The sequence below is a fragment of the Chaetomium strumarium genome, assembly GCF_033439665.1.
Source record: "Chaetomium strumarium strain CBS 333.67 chromosome Unknown B0T15scaffold_1, whole genome shotgun sequence".
Classification (NCBI taxonomy): domain Eukaryota; kingdom Fungi; phylum Ascomycota; class Sordariomycetes; order Sordariales; family Chaetomiaceae; genus Chaetomium; species Chaetomium strumarium.
The window spans coordinates 2,098,245-2,121,369 of NW_026944429.1; the positions used below are offsets into that span (position 1 = coordinate 2,098,245).

The 23,125-nt window shown below is 57.4% G+C and overlaps 9 protein-coding genes across 9 annotated transcripts; 5 read left to right on the forward strand and 4 right to left on the reverse strand.

The window, feature by feature from the left end:
• Positions 1–15: 15 nt before the first annotated feature.
• Positions 16–976, forward strand: B0T15DRAFT_570631 (uncharacterized protein; the record flags this gene model as incomplete). The annotated part of the gene is made up of 3 exons (XM_062870842.1): positions 16–184; positions 227–538; positions 609–976. The coding sequence occupies exons 1-3, from the start codon at positions 139–141 to the stop codon at positions 974–976; spliced, it is 726 nt and encodes a 241-aa protein (XP_062725756.1). The 5' UTR covers positions 16–138.
• Positions 977–1,458: 482 nt separating this feature from the next.
• On the forward strand, positions 1,459–2,896 carry B0T15DRAFT_19980 (uncharacterized protein). Its single transcript, XM_062862561.1, has one exon. The coding sequence runs from the start codon at positions 1,630–1,632 to the stop codon at positions 2,665–2,667; it is 1,038 nt and encodes a 345-aa protein (XP_062725757.1). The 5' UTR covers positions 1,459–1,629; the 3' UTR covers positions 2,668–2,896.
• Positions 2,629–5,626, reverse strand: B0T15DRAFT_19964 (uncharacterized protein). Its single transcript, XM_062862558.1, has 5 exons — positions 5,372–5,626; positions 5,284–5,320; positions 3,327–5,232; positions 3,101–3,271; positions 2,629–3,035 (listed from the first exon to the last, which is right to left on the reverse strand). Exons 1-5 carry the CDS (start codon positions 5,379–5,381, stop codon positions 2,796–2,798), a joined length of 2,364 nt encoding a protein of 787 aa, XP_062725758.1. The 5' UTR covers positions 5,382–5,626; the 3' UTR covers positions 2,629–2,795.
• Positions 5,627–6,152: 526 nt separating this feature from the next.
• B0T15DRAFT_488675 (uncharacterized protein) lies at positions 6,153–7,569 on the forward strand (the record flags this gene model as incomplete). Its single annotated transcript, XM_062866532.1, has 3 exons — positions 6,153–6,483; positions 6,542–6,997; positions 7,106–7,569. The coding sequence occupies 3 exons, from the start codon at positions 6,153–6,155 to the stop codon at positions 7,567–7,569; spliced, it is 1,251 nt and encodes a 416-aa protein (XP_062725759.1).
• Positions 7,570–7,646: 77 nt separating this feature from the next.
• B0T15DRAFT_20072 (LicD family-domain-containing protein) lies at positions 7,647–8,985 on the reverse strand. The gene is made up of 7 exons (XM_062862568.1): positions 8,894–8,985; positions 8,675–8,828; positions 8,612–8,621; positions 8,411–8,555; positions 8,051–8,356; positions 7,853–7,980; positions 7,647–7,790 (listed from the first exon to the last, which is right to left on the reverse strand). The coding sequence occupies exons 2-7, from the start codon at positions 8,826–8,828 to the stop codon at positions 7,724–7,726; spliced, it is 810 nt and encodes a 269-aa protein (XP_062725760.1). The 5' UTR covers positions 8,894–8,985; the 3' UTR covers positions 7,647–7,723.
• A 931-nt stretch (positions 8,986–9,916) lies between these two features.
• On the forward strand, positions 9,917–12,088 carry B0T15DRAFT_20000 (ER lumen protein retaining receptor-domain-containing protein). The gene is made up of 4 exons (XM_062862562.1): positions 9,917–10,342; positions 10,403–10,487; positions 10,565–10,839; positions 10,908–12,088. The coding sequence occupies exons 1-4, from the start codon at positions 10,331–10,333 to the stop codon at positions 11,655–11,657; spliced, it is 1,122 nt and encodes a 373-aa protein (XP_062725761.1). The 5' UTR covers positions 9,917–10,330; the 3' UTR covers positions 11,658–12,088.
• Positions 12,089–12,518: 430 nt separating this feature from the next.
• B0T15DRAFT_488678 (uncharacterized protein) lies at positions 12,519–17,122 on the reverse strand (the record flags this gene model as incomplete). Its single annotated transcript, XM_062866533.1, has 5 exons — positions 12,519–14,410; positions 14,471–15,272; positions 15,419–16,227; positions 16,284–16,953; positions 17,018–17,122. The coding sequence occupies 5 exons, from the start codon at positions 17,120–17,122 to the stop codon at positions 12,519–12,521; spliced, it is 4,278 nt and encodes a 1,425-aa protein (XP_062725762.1).
• A 342-nt stretch (positions 17,123–17,464) lies between these two features.
• On the forward strand, positions 17,465–18,907 carry B0T15DRAFT_517022 (nucleophile aminohydrolase). Its single transcript, XM_062868296.1, has 2 exons — positions 17,465–18,014; positions 18,092–18,907. The coding sequence occupies exons 1-2, from the start codon at positions 17,889–17,891 to the stop codon at positions 18,785–18,787; spliced, it is 822 nt and encodes a 273-aa protein (XP_062725763.1). The 5' UTR covers positions 17,465–17,888; the 3' UTR covers positions 18,788–18,907.
• A 539-nt stretch (positions 18,908–19,446) lies between these two features.
• B0T15DRAFT_20051 (uncharacterized protein) lies at positions 19,447–22,037 on the reverse strand. The gene is made up of 3 exons (XM_062862565.1): positions 19,942–22,037; positions 19,743–19,881; positions 19,447–19,682 (listed from the first exon to the last, which is right to left on the reverse strand). Exons 1-3 carry the CDS (start codon positions 21,878–21,880, stop codon positions 19,583–19,585), a joined length of 2,178 nt encoding a protein of 725 aa, XP_062725764.1. The 5' UTR covers positions 21,881–22,037; the 3' UTR covers positions 19,447–19,582.
• Positions 22,038–23,125: the final 1,088 nt, after the last annotated feature.

A 23,125-nucleotide genomic window follows, 5' to 3' on the forward strand; every position in this document is an offset into this window, starting at 1 on the left:
TGGATGTTTCTATTGGCTGATTTTAACTAATGTGGGCACCACCGGTACATCCACACAATGCCAAGCGCCCAGTGTGACTGAGACTGGGATTGGACGGTCACAGTCGATAAGATAAGGTAAGGTGCGGTCCCTTGCACAATGCCAAGTCGGCCCACCATCTTTAACAACGCCGATGCGACGCGCTGTGCGCGAATGTCACTACATGTAGACAACGACACTGTCGCAGCCGGCGTCGGCTACGCCAGCGACCGCAATGGCCACGGAAACGTGACATCTTTTGCCATTCCCGACATGGTGAAAGAGACGGAAAAGCGCAAAGATGATCCGAACCTGGCACTCTGGAGGCAATTGACTACCCTCTGGCTCTGCCGGAGCGGTATAGATTGCAAGAACTACCGGCCCGGCATCGATGACCCTGAGAGGATGTTTTGCTATCACGTCTACGATGACCACTACCGCCTTACGCCCGCAGACCTGGCCACTTGGGTGCCGGCCATTCGACAGGGCCGCGCGGCGGTCGACAACCCTCCGCCCGTGGGTTTGGCGACGATGGTTGATCACCGCGGCCGATGCGATGGCAGCCGTGGCTGAGCGAATCGAAGCGGCAGACCTAGCCACCGAACGTGCCCTGGCCGCGCCCGAAGAGTATTGGCGCGAACGCGATGAAGACGTCGGTCAGATCGATTTGAATGTGAATGTGAATGTGAATGGCGCGGCGGCGGTGAACTTCCAGGGCTCGAGAAACGGTCATGTGAACATCAACATCCACAACTTCAGCAACATCCCGATGGTGCCGCCTCACTACCAATATCTCCCGGCCGACGCGCACATAATACACGCGCCTCCTTATCCAATGCTTCCTTATCATGGCATGGACCCGCGGTCCCAACCGCCGCAGCCGCCGCCGACGACGATAGCCCCATCGTTACCAAACGCTGTAGCGCCGGCTGCCATACATTGGGTACCGCCGCAGTAGACAGCTAGGCGCAGACTGCAAGCGAAGGTGACGTTATCGAGCGGGAGGATCACTAGCGGAGCCCGGGGTGTCACCCGCGAGGCCGTCGTTTCGGGGGCCTGGGAGAGCATTGCGAAACCGGACTATACGGCGAGAAGGTCGAGGACGTAGTCGGAGCTTCTGGGGGCTGCTTACTGGGCGTTTGGGTTTGGAATTTGAGGGCGGCTACGGGCGCGGGCGCCATCGTAGGGCTAGCAAGGTTGCTGGCAAGATGGTAATCAGTAATAAACGGCTGGCATCAGCGATCTAAAGAAGTGTGTTCATCGCCGCGTCCCCGGGATTGACGTCAAATGTACCAAGCCATCAGAATGCCCGAGATACGTTGTTTGAGTGTCGTGATGGGTGGAACATAAGGCATCTGTACTGAAGGTCTTCGACTCTCGAGAGATTGCCAGTCTCGAGGCAGTCTAAAAAAGAGAGCGGGGTGCGCAGCGATCCGGACATGCTGGTCTTGGCATCGGATACATCCCGCTCTCTTTCTGCCGTTCTTCCCCGCCTAAATTGCTAGCTCCATCGATGATCGTAAGCTCATCAGCATCAGAGCGACCAGACGACGACGAGACAGTGAAAGTTGGCCAATCTCGCCCGGGAGAAAGCGCAAACTCAATCTCACAATGGGTTGGTTCGACGGGTGGTTCGGCTCCGACAACAGCGGCTCCGACCCGCTGAAGCGGCTGGACCCGAAGCTGCGCGAGTTCCTCGAGAAAGAGTCGCCTGTCAAGTATAGCAACACCCCTGCGCAGCAGCCAACACAACCGCAGTCGCAACCATCGCCACAGCCGCAACAACAACAACAACAACAACAACATCAACAACAAGCCCCGCAGTCCTCATCCGATACCCAACAACAACAACAACAAAATGCCACCCCTCCCGCCGTCCCGCCCGAATCGCTCTTTCAAGACGGCCGCTACGCGCACCTGTGGAAGACGTACCGCCCGCTGGCGGCCATCGAGGCCGAGACCAAGTCGGACAGTGAGAAGCTGTCGGACGTGCTGGACGCGTACAAGGAGCGGCGGGCGCAGATCGGGCGCGCGGCGCTGGAGAACTGCGCCGAGGAGCAGTTCACGTGGGCGACGTGCATGAAGAGCGGCAGCTGGACGGCGCGCATGACGCTGTGCCGCGACGAGGTGCATCGGTTCGAGCGCTGCTACAGCGCGCAGAGCCGGCTCCTCAAGGCGCTGGGCTACCTGAGCGTGCACGGGCGGGACGCGCGCGTCGACGAGGACATCCAGATGCGCGCCGACGAGCTGTACCACCGCATGCTGGACCAGGAGCGGGAGATTGAGAGGGCCAAGGCCGAGGGGCGGGCGGCGCCGGCCTTTAAGCCGCTTTTGGAGGATCAGAAGCCGGTGGTGCCCGCCGCTGCTGCTGCTGCTGCGCCGGCGATCGTGGATGCGGCAGAGCCGAGCGCTACGACGGTCGCTGCGTGGAAGGAGAAGCTAGAGAAGTTGCCGCCGGAGGAGCGGGAGGCGGAGGAGAAGGCGCTGAGGGCGGAACATCGGGCGAACGCGGAGATGGCGGCTAGGATTCAGGGCTTGTGGCAGGAGCAGGCCAAGGAAAGGGAAGCGCGCAAGGCGGCAGGGAAGGAAACCATCATGGACAAGTTTTCGGCCATGGTTGGGACGTGGACGGGGCCGAAGTCGAGTTGATGCGCCCTCAAGAGACATGCTGTACGGAGCTCTCATTGTACAAAAGTTCCCTTCATCTTGTGTCGTGGATATGTAATCATCGAATGGTCTCATCAAGTCATTGCTGCGGCATGCCGTCTCTGAGAGGGCTACCTGCGCTCTAATACAGCCGCTGTCCGCTCAAGGAAGGCGTTGAACTCCTTGATCTGTTTCAAAGCCCCGCCTCCATCACTCCTGGTACACGCTTGATCAGCCACCTGGCTGATCAGCAGCTCTAGGTTGGCCAGGTCCGCCTTCTTCTGCTCCGCTGGCGAGAGTTCTGGGGCCGCCTGCCCCTTCTCTACCGCCATGTCGATATCGTGCATTGCCGATGAGAGTGAAATGTGACGCTGGGGCGAACAGGGTTAGTGTATCTCGCGTCGGTACTAGATAAGGACGGGGAAGAAGAGCTTACCAAAGCCTCCTTGCTGTCGGCTTCGTGCCGGATCCGAATCGCGTCCATCCGCAGCGCCACCTGCTCTCTCTCTCGGCGAATGCGCAGAATTTCATCTCGCAGCGCGAGCTTCTCCTTCTGTGCCGCGCGAACCCTCTTGCCGAGAGCATGGAGCGTGTCCAAGGCGATAGTCTAGAACCGCTGTCAGTACCCAGAGCCCTGTCCAATACAACCCATTCCCACTTACATGCTCTAAGAGCCTCGTCTTCACCTCCTCATGGAACGCCTCCAACGCGCGGTACATGGTCTTCTGCTCCCTCCTCGTTGCGGCATCCTCGGCGGCTCTCCCGCGCTCTTCTAGCTTGGCCATATACGTCTCCACAAGCTCCTCGCATAGCTTAGAAAGGACATCAACGGCATTGACGCCTCCGGGGTTCGCAAATGGGATCTCCCCGTTCAATAGATCCCCACCGGGTTCGCGCTCGCCATCTGCCGTATATCCGGCGATGCGCGGTTTAGTGAAGCGCTGCACAGTCACGGCCACGGAGCCGGACTCTTTTTCTTCCCCGTCCTCTTCGTTCGACGCTCTTTTCTTCTTAGCTTGTTTCCTCGGCTTAGCCTTCGGCTTGGCTTGGCGTTGGGTCTGGGGTTGGGTCTGGGATCTGTGCGGCCGCGGGTCGTCCTGATCTTCAGGTTCATGGTCAGGTTGAGGTTGAGGTTGAAGTGTTGGTGGGGGCTGGGGCCTGGGTGGCGGTCTTCCTCTCCGCGGCTTTTTAGCAGGCTGCTGCTGCTGCGCTGGACTGGCAGGCTCTCCCCTCCGCCGTCGTTTCGAAGCCGGTGAACCCCCTGTCAAGCTAGAACCCAGCTCCGGGGACGGGGCCCGCAGACTCCTGCGGGGGCGCTTCCTCCCAAGTCGCTGAGCGGTCTCTTCCTCCCCTACCTCTTGCGCCTCCTCTTCCTCTTGCTCTCCTTGCTCCAGCTCACGACCCTCTTGCTGTCGCTGCACTTCCCCATCTTCCACATTCTCATCCTCGGCAGAGGGGTCAGTCGCTTCCTCCGCCGCTTCTTCCTCCACGACGCTTAACTCTTCCACCCCTTCCTCCTCCACCACCATACTTAATTCAGCACCCGCTGGCTCCTTCTCCGCCACCACCTCACTCTCAGCAACGACACTACTACCACCACTACTACTCCCTTCAACCGACAACCTCGCACTCCTTCGCCTCCTCCTCATTGCACCCGTAGGCGAACTACTTCCTTTTTGCGCCCCACCACCACCACGACCACCAACACCACCAGTAGCAGCAGAACCCGAAGCCGACTCGGCGCTCATCCTCGCCCGCTGCGCCCGCCTCAACTCCCCGCTCCGCCTCGTCGCCACCCGCCTCTCGATTGGCGACGAATTCCCCATCCCCAGGTGGCTATGTTCCATGTCCATGCTGCTCTCGCCATCCAAGTCCTCCAGCACCTTCTGCAACAGCGCACTCGACTCGACGACGGGCGTGCCGGCGCCGATGCGCGACAGCGGCCGGCGGCGGCCGGACCCGGGTGCGTCGGCGGGGGACTCGGTGACTTCCATTTCTTCCGGGTATGTTGGCTGTTGTGCGGTTTGTGTCCTCGTACTCGGCGGTGAGGAGGAGGGGTCGAAGGCGAGGCGTTTTGTGGCCGAGATTATGCTGGATAAGGGCCCTCGTTGTTGTTGTTTCGGTTGACCGGATCGCAGTTGGCGTGTGGAGGGCGGAACGGACGAGATGGGAGGGGCGTCGGTCATGGGTTGGTCTTCGTCTTCTTCCGCTGCCACATCTTGCGCATGGTCTTCGTCTTCTGGGGCGGCGGGTGTCGGCGCATGGACGGTTGACCCCGCCTGTGTGCTGTCGTCGCGGAGGCTATAGATGTCGGAGGCTGCGGCTGACGGTGCTGCTGGCGGTGGTGGTGGCAAAAGATTCGACCCGAACGCATCACGGTTCAGGTATTTCCGTTTCGCGGATGTGTTCGGGGTCGGTCGGGTGGCCGTGGTTGTGGTTGTGGTTGTGGTCGGGACTGGACTCCGGGGCGACTCGTCAACAACTGGCGCCTCCTCTAGTAGGTCGTCTGCAGCCTCTTCTGCCACGGGGATGATGAACCCAAAGTCGACGTCTCCGACATTGTGTCTCCTGAGTACTGAGTCAGCTTTTGCGAGCAATTCAACGAGGCAGCCCACTTACCCTGCCCCGCGCATGCGCTCCCGCATGCGCTCCTGTCCTGTGCCATGTTAGTTCGGTCAATTGAGGGGAGGTTGACACCCATACGTACTTGTCGCCATTGCTCTGAGTGTCTAAGGTACCGTATCGCAATAATACTGCCTTTCTACCCATACAACCATTGCAGACCGATCTCCATATAGGTACGCTCAGGATTGCTGGTGTTGGCGAGTGACGCGCTCTGCAACGGCAACACGCGACGTAACAGGGGTTGGGGGCTATTAGTGGAGCTTGCCAAGAACTGTTCGGGCGTTGATTAACCGCCCGTGGAACTTGTGCGGCAACGTGCCCGATATTCCAATCGTTTATTTACTTCGGTACTTAATTGTGAGGCATGACCCCTGATGTAGAAGAAGATGGTTGCTGCACCACTAAGCTGGATACACGGTAAGGCTAACGTTCTCTGCAGAATACCTACCAATTAACAAGTACAAAAGTCATGAGCGCCGCCAACGCAGCTGAGGTGGAGAGTCGGGCCCTTAAAAGGCATGCCCAACCTTCATGATTCGTCGCCCTGGCCATGCTGGCCAGATCCACCATCAAGGTGAGATAGTCCTGCCTGGAGCCACGTAGTCCAGCAAGGGAGATGTTATCTTGAGGGGTTGCTTCATGTTTGACCGCTTGCAGTAATGCGGGGAGCAATGTAAGTAACTTGAAGTATGAGGTGCTTTGGAAGGTTCACATGTCATCACATGTAGTAGGTATAAGAGTGTGACTCACAGGCAACAAGCCGCGGATTGAGGAACGCTTACGCACCGACGACCTTGATGATTGTCTAACTAAGAGTTTACCTTACTGATCTGCTCTGCGCAGTCACGAAGCCAGGAGGCAAAATGGCCCTCGGACAGGTCGAGTTCACCGTCCTTCTTACTGTCGTTTCTGGCTTCCTCATCTTCACCCCAGAACGACTGGTACTCCTCCGAAGCCTCTGCCTCTGGGCCGTCTCCGTCTTAGCCGCCTGGCATGGGTACGCCTTCTGGAAAGCAAGCCCATGGGCGCACAGAGTCACTAGTGCCTTCACCACGGGTCGCGGCCTGGAAGACATTGCAGACCTGGCATGGAATGAAGCCGTCGGCACCTTCGTCGATCAAGCAAAGCAAAACCTGCCCTTGATCCCGCGGAAGTGCGTCGAGTTTGTCTTCGCCGCCTTCGGCTGGACAAACGGTCAGTTTCTCTCCTAGAGTGCTTCGCGCCCATCCGCTCTGACTCCTCCCGGTTCTAGTTGCACGTCCTCGAGTGTCTGAAGCTCGTCTCCGCGCTCGCCATCCGGTTCCGCCTGCACGGATCCCTCCAAGATACCTCGCCATCCTTGTCACGACGCCGCCCATCCACACCTATGGACCCGTTAGTGAGAAACTGTACACTACGGCCGATGAGCCCAAACCGATCCCGTGGACGTCGACAGATGCGGAGACCGTCCCTTCGATGATGACGTCTCTGGCGTTTAGGCGACACTTTGCGCTTTGCCTCGTCGACGAAAAAGTCTGGAGGTCCAGAAAAACGACCGTCGCAGAGAAGTTGTCGGGCCAGTTGTTCTGGGATTATTGTGGCGACAGCGAGACGAACCTCGGCGCCGGGCCATCTTCCTGGCCCCCGTCTCGCATCGCGCAAATAAATGCTCTACAAGTCCTAGGAGTGGTCCCCGGGAAGGGTGATGCCACCTCGACTTGCACGTCCTGTAAGCCTATCACTACACTAGTACTCCTTCCACCCCACGACCGCGAATGCCAAACCGGCGTGAGAGTCACTCCAATCTCGAGTCCCGCCGTGGCTGACTGTGTGACAGTGTACAACAGGCTGAGAGACCTCTGGGGTGAGTACCTGAACATCTGGTGGAACGACGCCGACTTTGCGCTGGTCCTCGCCTATCTCCTGGTCGACTATGCGGCTGCTCCCTTGTGCTGTGCGATAATGCGGCGCATGCAGGACCTGCGGGACACCGAGGTCACCAAGGCCCGGGGCGAAGCATGGCGTCGCAATGCTACGGCCGGTGCCGGCATGTTTGTCGGCAGCTGGGTGTTGACCGTTGCGACCGGGGGCCTCGCCTTGCCGTTGACCGGGCCAGCCATGGCCGGCTCGTTTCTGTCGGCTGTTGGCTCTGCTGTCACCGAAGATGCCTTGAAATCAGCCGAGCTGACGCGCGGGAACCAAAGGCGGGAGGCATGCGAAAGGCTTCAGAAGCACTTCCCGCGCCTACAGGAGCTGCTCGCTTGCAGAAGAGAACCCCCATCTAAGGAGGCTTTCCTGTAACAATCGAGAGTGGATGCAGACGGGTCCTATAGCCATAAACTTTGCTTCGACTATAACGCCAGATTCCAGTAGATGTACTCTCTGGTATCTAGGTCGTCATCTTCTTGCATCGTTCTCGATTGCGTGGTTGGCATCCGACCCTGCCCGTTCCCGTTTAGAGCGTCGAGTCTTCCTTCAGTAACCATTGCATTCCGTGCATTCTGTCCCGAACCACTCGCCGACTGTATGAAGATGTGGTTAGCTGACTGGAGTGGGAGAGGCAGCACTTAGAGCAGACTCTCACCCGTCCTGCTCGGGGTTGGCCAACGCCTCCTTCCCGTATTCTGCAACAAGCAGCTCTTTGTACCGGTACGGTATCTTGGCTGGCACACCCCCGAACGTTGTCTTTCGCAACGGGAAGAGGTATGTGTCCTTGAATCCAGGTTTCAGCTCTACCTAGCTCCGGCGTGAAAAAGGAACTTGACGAATAGGGGTACCATACCTTGATCTCGCTGCCATCCTTGCAACTCAACATTCCCTCACCTCCCGGATGAGCCAGGTTGTACCGCACCGCATACACGTTCATGAAGAGGCCCGACGAGGTGTCGATCCACCGCGCATCAGCAGCACTCGATCCACCGCTCTGTTCGCGGTCCCTAGCATGCGGGCTAAGTTCCAGCAGGTATCTGCGTTCCCTCGGTATGTCGGCGCCCTTGAAGTGGAACGTGGACATGTTGTAGTACGCAGCGAGGAAGAAGATGCCGGGTTCTGACACTTGGGCGCTGACGTCCAGCGCCCAGGGCAATACCTGGACGGATATCAGCTCTCAGTCATACTTGGCACATCTGACGACGAGACCTACCCTTTTGCCCCACCACCACCCAAGAAGGGTGTCATGAACCAGCCATGTTTCGATGCCTAGGTCATTGAGGGTGACGAGGTATGTCTGAACGAGCTTCTTCAGTGCTGTCGTTCGTTCGCCGTGCGGTATCTGCCTTCTATAGAATCTAGGCGCCGTCTTAGCTAGTCCCCGATGGCTGAGACACGAAGCTCATGTATTTACCTCAAGTCGTCTATATATTCCAGGTCAGCAGACATACCCTAGGCTTGAAGCTGAATCACTTACAGGCGTATTCCGGGTGTAGACTGTTGGAAGTGTCTTTCAATTGTCCCGCTGGGTGTCTCCCTGATGACGAGTCTTCCCCGGCTGCGTCCTGAAGAGGAAGAGCCTCGCATATCGACAACAGTACCAGACTCAAGAGCAAGGGGCCCAGAAGCATCTCGAGAAAAGTTGAGGAAACAAAGTACCTAATGATGCACGCTTCGCTTTCGGGAGGCTGCTTACCGTATGGTAACTCGGAGCTCGACTGTCTCACCACGGCAGTTCAGGAGACGCTCAATGCAAGGCCATGAGCATATCACTATTGCAGAAGATAGGGGACACTGGGACGAGATGGTCTTGTCAGAACAGGACATGTGACGGAGTTTCGCTTCCATCCGATCTTTCTCAGGCGCGGTATTGGTAATGGATCGCCCCCACAACCCGGACAACGGCAAGCGCCGGTACGCCTCCCGCACAATTTATTCCAGGAGCAAAGGTTTATGTCGGGCAACTCACGACAGTCCGAGTCCGGTACCTTAGTTCATCATCCCACTCCTGGCGATCTAACGGCCATGACATCGCCATCCTTTGAATGGCTTCTATCAACTGCTATGACTTTGGGACAACAACATTGCAAGGCAAAGATGTGGTACTGTCTTCATGTTACACAGTCGTTTGCAGCACGGGTGACGGAAGAGATCGAGGGGGGAGGCCGCGTCATCGCCGATCCACTTTCCACAACCGCTCATGTCCGATGCACTGCGGGGATTCTCACTTGAAAATGGAAACCTTCCGCGACGTCCTTCCGTATGGGTAATCATAGATATGCCGCTTCGCAGGATTTTCTCATTGCCCAAACCTTACCCATGGAACATATCTTAGGGATAGCGATGCAGCATTGCGGCCCCGGATCGGAAGACGGGACCCGCTGGGGATCGGGCTTGGCCCGGCTGGCGGGCCATATTCACTGCCTAATCTAGAAGGCGACTCCGGAAGCCAGGCCGGAGAGCCGGATCAACGGACGGGCCGCACTCATCGCCAGGCTGGCTGCCGACATTAACCAATGGGACTTGTAAGCACAAAATAGGGAGTGTTAAGCGGATTGTAGATACGGAGCCTCTGATTGCGAGATATCTTCATAGCAGACAGAAACATGATATCTGTACTGTAACAACGACGAGACAAAGTTCCAAACCCTTGTCGCAATTCTTTTGCGCCAACCCTAACCTTTGGACGTCTCGAGCTGCCAGCTGCTATGGCAGCTGACACCTACTGCAACATCCGACCTAGGCCGCGTCAGGCCGCCCAGGCCGTTTGGGTTCCCGCGCCAAGGAGGTTGCTGCACCCTGCCACCAGTCATCAGTTCACCCATCCATGGCCACAACATCGACGCGAAACCACGAGTAACGTTGTCTCACCATTCGATTGCGAGGCAAACCACCAGCACGCGCTCTTTGGCCTTTCCACGTCTGAAGACAATTGTCCACGGGCCGAGCATTGCCTGGTCTTCGGCTCCACTGATTTGGTCTCAGCCAGGCTCCAGCTGTCCCTGCGGTACCGGGAGTGATGCAATCATAACTCCCCGCCGATAGCTTTCATTCTGCTCCCGACGAGACACCGTCGCCATCAGCTCCCGGACACCCAGAATAGCTTCAGCACGAGAGTCCTCTTCGATACGAAATGGCTTGGACAGTGAGTCGTGATGGATGTCCTTTTCTTGCCAACGGGCACGGCGACTAACAGCACGGGCAGGTCTTCAGGATAGCGGCGGACTTGTCGCATATCACGGCGAAATGCATCCTCATATTCTCCATTCATAAGAACAGGAGCGCTGAAGGTTGGTCTACCCAAATACTCCCCTCCATCGACGCTGGCGGCCAAACGTGGATGCTAACGTCTCATCCTTTCCTGCAGGTGTCTCGCTCCTGACCCAGCTGTTCTACGCCCTCGTGTTCGTGGCTCGCTACACAGACCTGTTCAGCGAGTCCTACGCATGGAACTACTTCTTCAAGGTCTTCTATCTACTCTCATCTTTCTATACCATTGCCATTATGCGCTTCATCTACCCGCGCACGCGTGAGCGCGAGGTGGCCTGGAAGCTGAGCGCCGTGATCCTGGCCGGGTGCTTGGTACTCTCCCCATTTGTCATGCTCATCTTTGAAAACAAGGCATACTGGAGTTTTCAAGAGGTACAGTTGCCCCATGCCTTCTCCCCTTACCCTCCGGCTCTCTCTAACGCCGTCTTCCACACACTCAGTTCCTCTGGGTCTTCTCCCAAGTCCTCGAATCCGTCTGCGTCCTCCCGCAGCTCCTCCTGCTCCGCCAGACCACCGTCCCGACCGTCATCACGTCCTTCTATATCGTCTTCCTCGGCTCGTACCGCGGCCTCTACCTGCTCAATTGGCTGTTTAAGGAGCTCGACACGAACATGAAGAAGCCGAACCCGATCTCGGTCATATTCGGCATCATCCAGACGGCGCTCTACGTCGACTTTGCCTGGGTGTACTGGTCGCGCCAGCGCGTGAAGCTGCGCAACGGCGGCATCGTCGACGCCGACGATCTGTCGCGCGGCTGGCTGCTGCGGCGCATCTTCGGGAGCAAGCAGTTTGCGCGCGACATCGACGGCGACGCTACGGACGACGAAGAGAGCGCGCCCGCTCTGGGCGCCAGCAGCAACACCAACAACCAACGAGGCGGCGTGCCGCGGCCTAAATGGGGATCGCGCGGCATCTCGATTAGCGCCGACGAGGGTGTGCTGGAGCAAGACCAGGAGCACGAGCAGGGCGTGACGGATGCGTCGACCGTGGACCCAGACGCCAAGATGCGCGATCCGGATGAGCTGGCGCGGGCGCTGGACGAGGAGGAGGATGACGATCTGGGTGCGCTGCAGTCATCATCCTCGTCCTCGTCTGCGCAGCAGAGCAAGCAGGCGCATACCGACTCTAAGGGACAGCCGAGCGGGGTGCCCAGCGGGGTGCGGAGTGGGGAGGAGTGGGATGATGATTGAGTCCCTCTTCGTTGCGATTGAGCCAACAAGATCTCGAGATGAGCCAGAGGATCAACCAAACAGCTGCATTGGTGGGCTGCGCAACTGTTTATATTGCCATATCACCCAAAGTAATCTTCCTCAAGCAGCAGCAATCGGATGGCCGATGGATGGTTGGATGGAGGCAAGGCTCTACTCCGATATTTCAAGTGTGTTGAAAAGAGAACAGTGGATAGGGTGCTGTATGTTAGTAGTCTGGTCTGGTCGTTTTGGATTTCTGGTCACTGGGTTATTTGTTTATTCGGTAAAAGGCTTCTACTTTCGGGTACACTGGCATTCCGGTGCCCGGCATGTCTTGGGTGTTGGGGAGTCTGGTACGGAGACTTTGTTCGGAATGGGGATTCAAGCTGGGGTTGGTCCATCTCTTAGTTGTCCAGAGGGACGACAGCTGGTGGTGTATAATGCGAGAAAAACGAACCAAGCTACCTACCCAGTGGTGGTAGGTGTTCTGTCCCAAGGGGAGTAGTTACCCAGGAGTCCTTAACGAATCGATTGAGGAAGGATATCACCACTCAAGTAAGGCTCAGCCATCAGAGACATGGATAGCGTAGTGTTATAGGTTTACCTGAAGTGTGTGATACTCATTCAGGTTTCGCGACCCACGAAATGGAGGTGAAGGAAGCTACCTACATTACATAAGAGGATCATTAGCGAATATTTAGGGTGGTAGGTAGCCTACTCAGTCCAGTGTGCGGTGTCCGATAGTGTCCTAACGCACCACATAATCCTGCTGTAGCCATTGACCCTCCAAAGCATATAAGCATCTCACATTATTCGGCGCTTCGCTAACAATCATCTCGAAATCACATGCCCAGCACTCACTCAATCATCGTCCCTCAACCGTGAAACATTCGGCCCGGCCCTTGCCAAACTCGCCCTCAACATGGCCAGCGTCCCCTTTCTCTTCGCCTCCCGTGCCCTGAGACCCCTCTTCTCCTCGTCACTGTACATACTCGGCTTCTTCCTGGGCGACGGCGTGCCCGTGCTGCGGCCAGCATACGAGGCGACCGAGCTCGCCAGCACCGAATCCTTCATCCCGCGCTCGGGGGACATGATGACCGACCGCCTGTGCTGGGGCGTGACAAACGGCGAGCCCTCGCGGCTGCGCGGTCCGGGTGTGCCATTGCTGCCGCCGCCGGGCCCTACAGAGCCCAGACGCAGCCTACGCATCTGGTTCTCGAGCACATCGACGTCGCCGCTGCGCTTCTCGGCCATGCTTGTCATCTTGTTGATTGTACGGAGGATGGCCTCAACGGTCGGGACGGGCGCCTTGCCGGATGCGCCTCCCGCCGACGCAAGCTTGGTCTTGAGCATCGTCAGGGCCTCCTCGGTTTCAGCGAGGAGTTTGGTGAAGTTGGCGTACGACCTGCGCAGTTCGTTCTGCTGTGTGGCTTGTTCGGCGCTAAGGGGTAGGGATTTGGCGACGGCAACTTGGTCCGGGTCAACGTATGAGCGGATGATCTTACGGATATCTTCTTCCCTTGCGCGGAGTTTGGCGAGGTCCTTCGCTAGGCTCTGTATGGCATACTCAGCGCCCTCGACGTCTTTGATGCGGCTCTTCTCGAGAGGCCGTGCCAATTCCTTATCAATTACGGCACCGAGATCTTGTGCCTCCACCAGCACCCAGTCATCTGCGTTCTCGAGATCTTGCTTGTGTCTGCCGCCCTCTTTACGCTCCGTCGTATGTCCCAGAATGAATGACTGCAGGGATCGCGAATTGAGGCCCAGTCTGTCGATCATGCGGTTGATGTCTCTCCAGAGCGTCTCGCAGGCCGTGGGCACTTCTTGACCCGACCTCTGCAGCATCTCCAGCTTCGAATCGACAGTCAAAAATGCATCCAGTAGCAGGGTCGGCTCGAGCTCTGAGTGCAGCATTCGCTTGATCCCTTCGTCCTCTGGGTCGACAAGCACGTGTTCTTCCGCCTGCGCTTTCTGTGCGAGCTTCCGCTGCGCTTGCACGTTCGGATCGATGGATGGCCGTTGTCCGGTGCTGTATCCTAGAGCGGACTGTGGAGGCGCAGCCTTTCTGCCCAGCGGTTGGGGTGCCGCCCCTGGCGCGCTAAAGGACCGAGCTGGTTCGCTAGGCCTGAGAAGGCTGCTTCGTGGAGGCCCGCGTACCGGACTGGGCGAACGAGGGCTTTGCGGTAGGGGTACCGACTTTGGAAATAAGGGCGGCGCGTTTCTGGAGATTTCACTAAACAATGGCCTCGGTGGTTCTGCTTCGCTGCGGGAGATGGTTGAGAACGTGCTCCCCGCCATCCCGCCAAATGAGCTCTGCGGCGTTGCTCCAGGAGTCTGACCGCCGAATCCGGTCGTCGGGCTGAGGTCCTTGGCAACATCAACGCCGCTGCCTTCACTAGCCGCCTCCGACCCGTACTCGCCTTCCTCTCCCTCCTCTCCCTCCTCTCCCTCGCCTTCCTCGCCTTCCTCGCCTTCCTCGCCTTCCTCTCCCTCTCCCTCTCCCTCGCTTTCCTCTCCCTCATTCTCTTCCCCTGAGGCTTCTTCTTCAGATAAGTCTTCTTCAGCACTATCAGGCACAGCAGGGACTTGGTCAGCAACCGGGGGCTTAGATTCCCCTGCTTCGGCCTTAGACTTGGTAGAGACGAAATCAGGAGGCAAGGGCGCAGATTCGGGCGCATCTTCCTTTGTGGAAGGTTTGCCGAGGAAGTCTGGCGGTAGCGGAGCATCTTCAGCTTTTGCGGACGGCTTGGAGACTATAGTTGGTGAGTACTCCGATCCTGAAGACGAGGAACTCGGAAAGAAGTCCGCCTTACTAGTTGTATCAGGCGGGAGAGGCGCCTCGGGGATCTTTGATAGATCTGCCGTGTCCTCGCTTTCCTGCTTGATCTTCGGCGTGCCAAAGATCGAAGGTGCCGGCTTGGACTTGAACAGGTCGGCAGAGGCAGGCTTCGGAGCCCCAAAGACGTTAGAGACGCCTCCAGACCCAGCGGGCCTGGAGCCGAAGAGACTGGTCCCAGAAGTAGCTGCGCTCTTAAAGTCAAACTTCTGCGGAGCGGGTGTGGTGGTTGGAGTTGTTGACACCGGGCTGAAAATTGACTTCGGCTTCTCTTCTACCGCTGGCGGAGTGGTGCTCTCCATATCCTCCTCTTTCGATACAGGGGCAGTTGGTTGCTTCGATGCGCTGTCTAGCATATCCCCAAACGCGCTTCCGAACATGGGTTTGCCTGCCCCTTCTTTCGGCTTCTCATTGTCGTTTGCCGTGGTTGGATCCGCCTTGAACGTCGTTCCGAGAACGAAAGGCGAAGTGCCAAGCGAAGGCTTGTCAGTTTTGGCACTTGGAGGGGGGAAGGCTGTATCTGTGTCCATGGAGACCTCCGGTGCGCTCGATGTCAAGGCACCGCCAGGCTTAGATCCGAAGATGCTCGACCCACCAGAAGCACCGCCCAGAGAGGCGAAGCCTCCTTTGTTAGCAAAGTTCGCAAATCCAGCAGTGGCGGGTGCTGCAGTGCCGCTACCGAAGACCTTCCCCGTGTTCAGCCCAGAGTTAGAGAACCCAGATTGGCCAAACGCTGGTGCGGCACCACTAGTCGAACCCGACGCCCAGGGAGAGACCTTCTGTCCCAAGGCCAATGTTTGGCCAAATGCCGGAGCTGCTGGCTTGTTTCCAAAGCTAGGTGTGCCGAAAGTAGGTCCAGCCGGGGTAGCCGCCGTTGGTTTGGCGCCAAAGGGACTAGAACCAAAAGCCGGGGTTGTAGACGTACCTGCGGCCGTCGACCAGGGGGATGCCTTGGCTCCGAGAGCAGAAGGCCCCCAAAAGCTGGCGTAGGAGCGGACGGGGATCCAAATGTCGGAGTCTTGTTAGTAGGAGCGAACGGGGATCCAGATGCCGGAGTCTTGTTAGCGAAAGATCCGAAAGCCGAAGGAGTGGAGGTGGCTGGAGCGGAAGTTGCAAAGGCCGCAGGAGTGGCGTCTCCGGCAGCAATGCCGGGGTACGTCGTGCCTGATCGGATTGACTCGTTGTAAACAATCCACCATGATGCCAGGACACCTTCGTTATTGAGTAGCCACAAGCCGGGCAAGGGGCCGGGGGACATGTCGATCTCGTCAGCCGGAATCGGTTTATACACTTTATCCTTGGCGGACAAGTCAAGTGCGGCCCCAACTGGGTAAGTCTCGTTGTAGTCTTCACCCATCGGCAGTTGCGCTCGCTTGGAATCGTCGGCCAACTCGGTCGTTGTGAAGACGTTTGTGATGGCTTCGGCTGGCTTGTCAGACGCCAAAGGGGCCTTGGACCGAGAGAGCAGGCCAACACCCTCCGTAGCCGTCGATGAGACTAGAAGGAGATCCTGTAGGTTTGGGGGGAAGTCCTTGAGCCTCAGGATGGTATGGTGAGGGACCTTGTCGAATGTAAATGGCATGACTGGATCGGTGAGCTTCTGAAAGGTGAAACTGGGCGGACCACCAGCCGGCTGTTGTCGAGTGATCAAGTGGAAAACGGCCGGGTCCTGACTGTTCGTAGGATTGTGAACTACGAGGAATACGTGGTTCTCGAGCCATGCGACCGAAGAAACTGCGAGAGTCAGCACACAGGAGCAGGGCTCTCGGAGTGATCAAGATGGATCTTACCGTGGTAGTCGCCTAGGCTTGGCGGTTTTGGAATATGGCCCTTCTCTGCACCGTCTGGCGTCATCTGATATATCGACCCGTCTGCCATACCTGCGACTAGCTGCTTGCCTTTGGTGCTCCATCCTGCACAACTGACCTGTGAGCGCAGGGTTGGCCCATTGGAACCCGACATCAACTTCCTTTCGGCCAGGTTCGCCATGAAGAGGTTGCCGTTGTTCGTGACGATTGCACAGAGCCCAGCCGACTCGGGCATAGGATTCGGAACGAGGGCTCGCAGCGTTTCGCCATTTGTGCTGAGTTCGAAAGCAGACTGCGTTCCTCCCTGCACGAGCGTTTGGACATCGTATACTGCAAGACCACCACCTTCCTCCGCCGAAAGAATGAGGTACTGTTCGTCCGCGGTGAAGGCGAGCTGCGAGATCCGAAATGGAAGCGGCACCTTTGCCTGAGGAGCGAATGGCCGCACGTCGCTTTCGCCACTCTTCTCACCCTCGAACGCTTTCCGTACAGACTCTGTCGTAGCGATGTAAACGGCATCGGGTCCAGCAGCGGCGACCAAGCCTTTGCGAGAGGCAATACTGAGGAGCGATGCTGTAGGCGCAGGAGGCGGTGACCATTTAGAGGTGAGCTGGACTTTGGCGTCGCCAGCAAGGGAGAGAAATCCAAGCCCCTGTAAGTCACGCTGTCAGCGGCATTCTTCTCAAGCCACATGTCAAGGGGAAGGGGCATCAGACCTCTGTTTGGATGACCTCAAGGTCCTTGCCCTGCGTCACTTCCCCCGTGCCACCGCCGGCAGCGCCGGTCATGGCATTGGTAACGCTTCCAAAGTTGAAAGCCATGGCTCTCGTGGGTGTCGCCTCCTTTGGAGACGGCCTTGACTTTCGCGAATTGGTTCAATTCATTTGCGGGTGGTATGGCGAATGTTAATACAGGGTTTCAGCGGCCGCCGCGGATCGAGTTGCAAGCTGATAACTCTTGCGTAACAGCTGAACAAATCGGTTGTGTTGTCAGGTCAACGATGTGTCGTCGTGATACTCGACTTTGTTCACGAGATTCAGATTCTCAATAGTTAGTCAAGCAAGCAAGACAGGCACATTAGTTTCATAGGCTGTTTGGAGGAATTCGAGATTCCTGTAGTTGATAAGGGAGCTTCAATGCAGACGCGACCACGATTTTTCTGCCTGCCAGGGTGCTTGACAGTCAACCCATCCACAGCCGTCACCCGTGGCACCCCTGCAGCTTGATTTACTGCCGCTTTGGGCTAGCTACGATCACGTGCATCGGAGCTTGGGCGCGCTCTCCAGCCCCCACCACTTTGAGTTTGGTCCTGGACTCCTGTGGGCAAGGTTCTGCTGTGGAGTCAGGCAGCATCCCCTTGGCGCGTCAACGGGAGCTCAACCGCCTTGTGCGACGCCTGTCGTTCAAGTGGAAGGCAGCTTTGGCCCCGTCATCAGCTCCCGCCAACAACCATCGACAACGACGAAACAACCACGACGCCCAACCCCGAGGTGCCCTTCTCACGAAACAACACACAACACGGGCGATTGAGTCTCGAATCCTGACGAATAATCGGCTCTCTGGTTTAAGAACAGCGCCCTTGCCAGAATGCCCGGTTTCGACTTCTCGAATTACAACCGCAATGCGGCGTTGCATGCTCGGGGTGTGCCGCTGCCCAAGGCGACCAGCACAGGAACGACCATTGTCGGGTGCATATATGACGGCGGTGTGGTGGTGAGTTGACAATGGTCACCGGATGCGGGGTACCGACCCAATCTAACCCGACCGCCTTGCCTTGCCTGGGTTTGTAGATCGCCGCCGATACACGAGCAACCTCAGGGCCAATCGTCGCCGACAAGAACTGCGAAAAGCTGCACTACATCTCGCCCAACATCTGGTGCGCCGGCGCCGGCACAGCCGCCGATACCGAGTTCACAACCGCGCTGATCAGCTCGCAACTCGAACTCCACTCCCTCTCGACTGGCCGCAAGCCGCGCGTAGTCACCTGCATGACGATGCTGAAGCAGCACCTGTTCCGCTACCAAGGCCACATTGGCGCGTACCTGGTCGTCGCAGGTGTCGATCCAACCGGCACCCACCTGTTCACCGTCCACGCACACGGCTCGACCGACAAGCTGCCCTACGTGACGATGGGGTCTGGTTCGCTGGCGGCCATGTCGGTGTTCGAGACGCAGTGGAAGCCCTCGCTGACTCAAGATGAGGCGGTGAAGCTGTGTGCTGACGCGATCGAGGCGGGCATTTGGAACGACCTGGGGTCGGGTAGCAACGTGGACGTGGCCATCATCACGGCCGACAAGACAACGCTCAAGCGAAACTACATCAGGCCGAACGAGCGCACGCAGAAGCTCAAGAGTTATACCTTTGAGAAGGGCACTACGGCCGTGCTCAACGAGAAGATCATCCGGAAGGAGGACATTAGCAAGTTAGTTAGCGTGCATGAGTTGACGACAGAGGAGAGCGGCGATAAGATGGAGGTCGACATCTGAGCCGTTGGGCCGGGAGCTAGATATGTTCATGTACAAATAACGGGATCATGAAAGCAGTGGGTGACCACTCGGTAACCCAGAAATGAATTGCCATCGTCGCACTGTTTTGCTGCACCGGATGCTTGCATGTAGAGCTAGAACCTCTTCTTCTAGCCTTTTTTCTCTACTTTGAATCCTTAGTATTTGAGAAGCCTAGCTGGTTGCTGGTTCTCTAACCCAAGATCTATGAACAACCTTGATGCCCTTAAATACAAGAATGGTAAACCCAGCCCATGCTGGGCAACATACATTGATAAACGCCAATTATCTACAGAGAAGTTATGTTCAAGAAAGGTTACATCGATCCTCGAAAGTGTCAGCTCTGTACAACAGAGGAATCCGAATCCACCTAGCTGGCCCCGATATCTGTAGAAGAGAATTAGATGCGCGAGTAGAGGATCTAAAACTGACCCTTACCCGGCGTAATATGCGCTGGCGAAGTGAAACTGAACAAGGAAAGTCATCGCAAGCTTGCACCCTGGCATGTGCGTGAGGCAAGAAATGCTGCTCAGAGGCCAAATTCGCGATGCCGACAGAGAAGCGTCCAGAGAAGAAAGCAATAGGCCTCAAACAGGCGTCCAATAGACCGGCGGTGATATTTGAAATCCCAGACGATCATAAACGCCTTACTTTGCCACAAACCGACTCCAAGAAACTCCGCGAAACCCAAGGGGTATGTCAATATCATGCCAATGCATTGTCGTAATCGTCAAGGCGTTGAGGCGCAAAAAGCGCGAGAGTGGTTGGCTCCGTTGTTCAGTCCTTTTTCCGGCTGAAGATGCTCTTTCTCGACCTCGACTTGGACCGCGACTGCTTGTCGCCGTCCTTGTCGTCGTCGTACTTGGCCTTGTGGATCCTGGTGATTGTCAGTTATTGTGCTGGACCGCAAGGATACAGGGTCTGGGCCGGAACATACCAACTGTTGCCGACCATGCTCATGCCCTTGGCTTCTGCCTCGCGGTAGAACTTGGCCGCCTTTTTAAGATCCTTCTTGCAACCGATGCCTTGGGCGTAGCAAAACCCGGCCTCGGCAAGTGCATCAACGTCACCCCAGGCTAAGCACACGTTAGAACTTAGAACATGATCGAGCGCGGCGCGGTGGCTGTTCAACTTACAAGCTGCGATCTCAAAGCATCGCAATGCGAGAATCTTGTCCTGCTCAATGCCCCACCCGTTCATATGGCTCACGCCGAGTTCGTAGATGCTCAGTGCGAACTGCGCCTTGCGCGTCTTGCGCTCAACAATATCAGCAGCTTTCCCCTCCTTGCTTTGGCCTTCGTCATCCGCCATTTCCAGTTGAGCAGACTCGGCTGCTTTTCGAAGCCATTGAACCCCTTCGCGGGGGTTTGGACGCATGCCCCAGCCATGTCGGCACGCAAGGGCATAGAGGAGCATGCCCGTTGGATGACCCTGCTTTGCTGCGTGCCGTAGGTGCCAGGTGGACTCCTGGAGAGAACCGTTCTCGTGGAGGGCGATGGCCTTGTTCACATGCTCCTCCGCCGACAGGTCCGACATAGTCGGTACAACGGAGTGCATGGACTTGCCAGCTTTGATGGTACTGGCCGAGTCGCTCGTCGCAGCAGACCCAGGTGATTTCCCCGCTGCAGCGTCATGCAAATGTGAAACTAGGCTTCGTCCTCGGTGCTCTTCTTCCGATGCAGGAGCACTCTCCGTCGATGGTCTGCTGGGATTCGGAGAAGGATGCTGCGCGGGGCGGGTAGCTTCGGCATCCAGGTTGCTGCTCTCTTGTGATGGCCCAAGAGACGGCTCAGTCTGGCGGTTTGGTGACGAACTAGACGATCGAGTCGGTGGCGACGGCGGAGGCTGCCCTATCCCCGGAAGACTTTGGTTGGTGCTGGTTGGGGATAGAGGCTGGTCTAACGAGGGCCGAACTGGCGGGTCGTTGAGCATGATGATCGATGATCTATCCACGGCCTTGCCGCGAGGCAAAGAGAACTTGGAGTATATGTATGACGGAGCAGCCGAGGCACCTTCGTCGACGGCGGCCTCCCGGGAAGCTTCGCTGTTCGTACTGATGGGGGTGCAGGCAGGTTCGTCAGCTGGAAGGAAGGACCCCTGACTGTCGGACGAGAACTGTCGCGCTGGTGGGTCGAAGGTCGGAGTGCCTGCTCTGCTCAGCGGTCTGGAGAAGTTGAACTGCGGCCGAGGCAAGCCAGAAGCATCCGAGGCGACCGAGGGAGAGCGCTGATATGGTTGGTGGACGGGAGATAGGACACCGCTGCTGACAGAAAACTTGCGAGAGCTCTGGGAGTAGATCGAGGCACTCATAGTGCTGAGACATTCCTCATCGGTGGATTCGAGCGGCGACGACATTAGGCTCGAGGTTCGCTTCGTGAACATTGGTCGAGGAGGGACAAGGCCTGCAGCCTCGAAAGAGTTCTTGGCAAGCCTCTCAGGGGACCCGGTTATAGAGGAGCTAGTCATCGGTGATCGCTGGTGCAGGCCGTCCTGGGCCGTGGATCTGCCCTCTGCTTGTTTTCCGGGAGAATGGCCGGAGCCCATAGGCGACGGCGACCGCTCCCTCCGCGCCCCAACGCCAAAGAAGCCTCCTTGTGCACTCGTATCGTTTGACTCCCTTGCTCCGAAGGGGTTGGCTTTCGTCTTGGGTATCGCGGGCACTGGGATGGACTCGTCAGGTGTGGGCGGGATATGGCTCAAGCGCGGGTGCATGGACTTTGGCCGGTTTTCGAGATCAACCTCGGTCTTCAAGCCAAGGCCCACGTTGTGAGGTACCGCATGATCGTCTTCTGAGCCGGAGTCCTGGGACAGGGAGCGGAAGTATTCTGATCTGCCCTGAACAATTAAGGGGCTCTCGACCGTCAACGGAGGCAGCCGGCTCATCCGCCGGCCTTGCTTCGCGCTATCTTCAAGCTGCTTGGCAAGCAGTCGGCTCTGCAATGCAAATGCATCGAGGGGCGAGAGTTCGGGCGGCGCTTCCCCAGCCACATGGAGACGGGGTGATCTTAGAGGCCGTGAAACGGAAGCTTGCGATTTTGACCTAAGGTCAAGATTATCCGGTCGTTGCTGCGACATAGCGAGGTTTGTGGCGTAGGATGAGTATACGATGTCTGGGGGCCGGACGAAGCGATGGTGGTTGACCAGGGTATTCTATGATGCGGCGCAGCAGGGGCGCTTCGCACCGTGGAATCTCGCGCCGGCGGTAAGACACCAGAACAGTCGCGGCCGCAACAGCGTCAGTGGGAGTCGAAGGTAAAGTGGCCGTATCGCGCGTAAAGGTAACGTCAACTCGGGCCACGACCGCTTTAGTCGCGTGCGATCCCAACCATCCGGATCAACCAGGCGGCGCGCGAATGTTGGTTCTGCGAGGGCGTCGATCGGGACGGTAGACTAGTGAAAGGGTAGCGAGAGACGTCTGCGGCTGTATCCCCTTAGGGCGGCCCAATATCCTGATCCGTTTCGAACTTCTAGTCGTCGGCGAAGCCACTCGGTTTCTAGGTCAAAAGCCGGCTCTGTGGCTGGCGGAAGCAGCGTACAGAGACACCAATAATTGCGTAGGCGATCGACGTTGAACAATGGGCGGCTTTCAGCCACTGGCACGTCGAAGACGCGGTGCACAATGAGTGGATGGGAGGATCGAGTGTCGACAAGGACATAAACGAAAGTGGTGTTGAAGTGCGGAAGAACACTAGAAAGAGTCTGGAAGAGGGTCACAACGATGGGCCGAGGAAGGGGGAGAACAGGGGAACAACCCGCGAATGGGGAAGTGGATAAGGATGGCTGACAACGGCCCTGACCGTTGCACCAATGCCTGGAAGTGGAAGAGTTCGCGCAGACGAAGTTCCAAAAATGCAGGCCGCTAGTGCAAAACAAGCTAGCGATTTCACACCGTTCCTGGCGGTAACGGCCCAGCTTGTGACATTCCAGCCACACCTGCCCGAAAGATATGGGGTACAGGGCACTTCCAGGTTACGCTCTGCCCCTTTACAGAAATGTTTTCTTCCCGCCGGACCGGCCTGGCCAGCCTGCAGGTCGGCAACGAGGTCGGCAGCGCTTTTAAAAGCTCATCTTTGTCGGTCTGAATATTAAGTTATTCCGTACCGCAGACCTCGTTCACTCGCAGCAGTGGCTTACGAAGTGGCTACAAGCCCTACCCCTGGATACCGGCTCCTACTCTTGAAACCTCAGACGGGATCTCGAGTTTCGAATCTGCTCTGTCAACTGCACACTTATTATTCCCGGCTAATAAGCTTCGAGCAGAACGGACCTCGGACCCAGTCGCTCTTAAGTCTGCCATAACGATGACTAGAAGTGAAATTC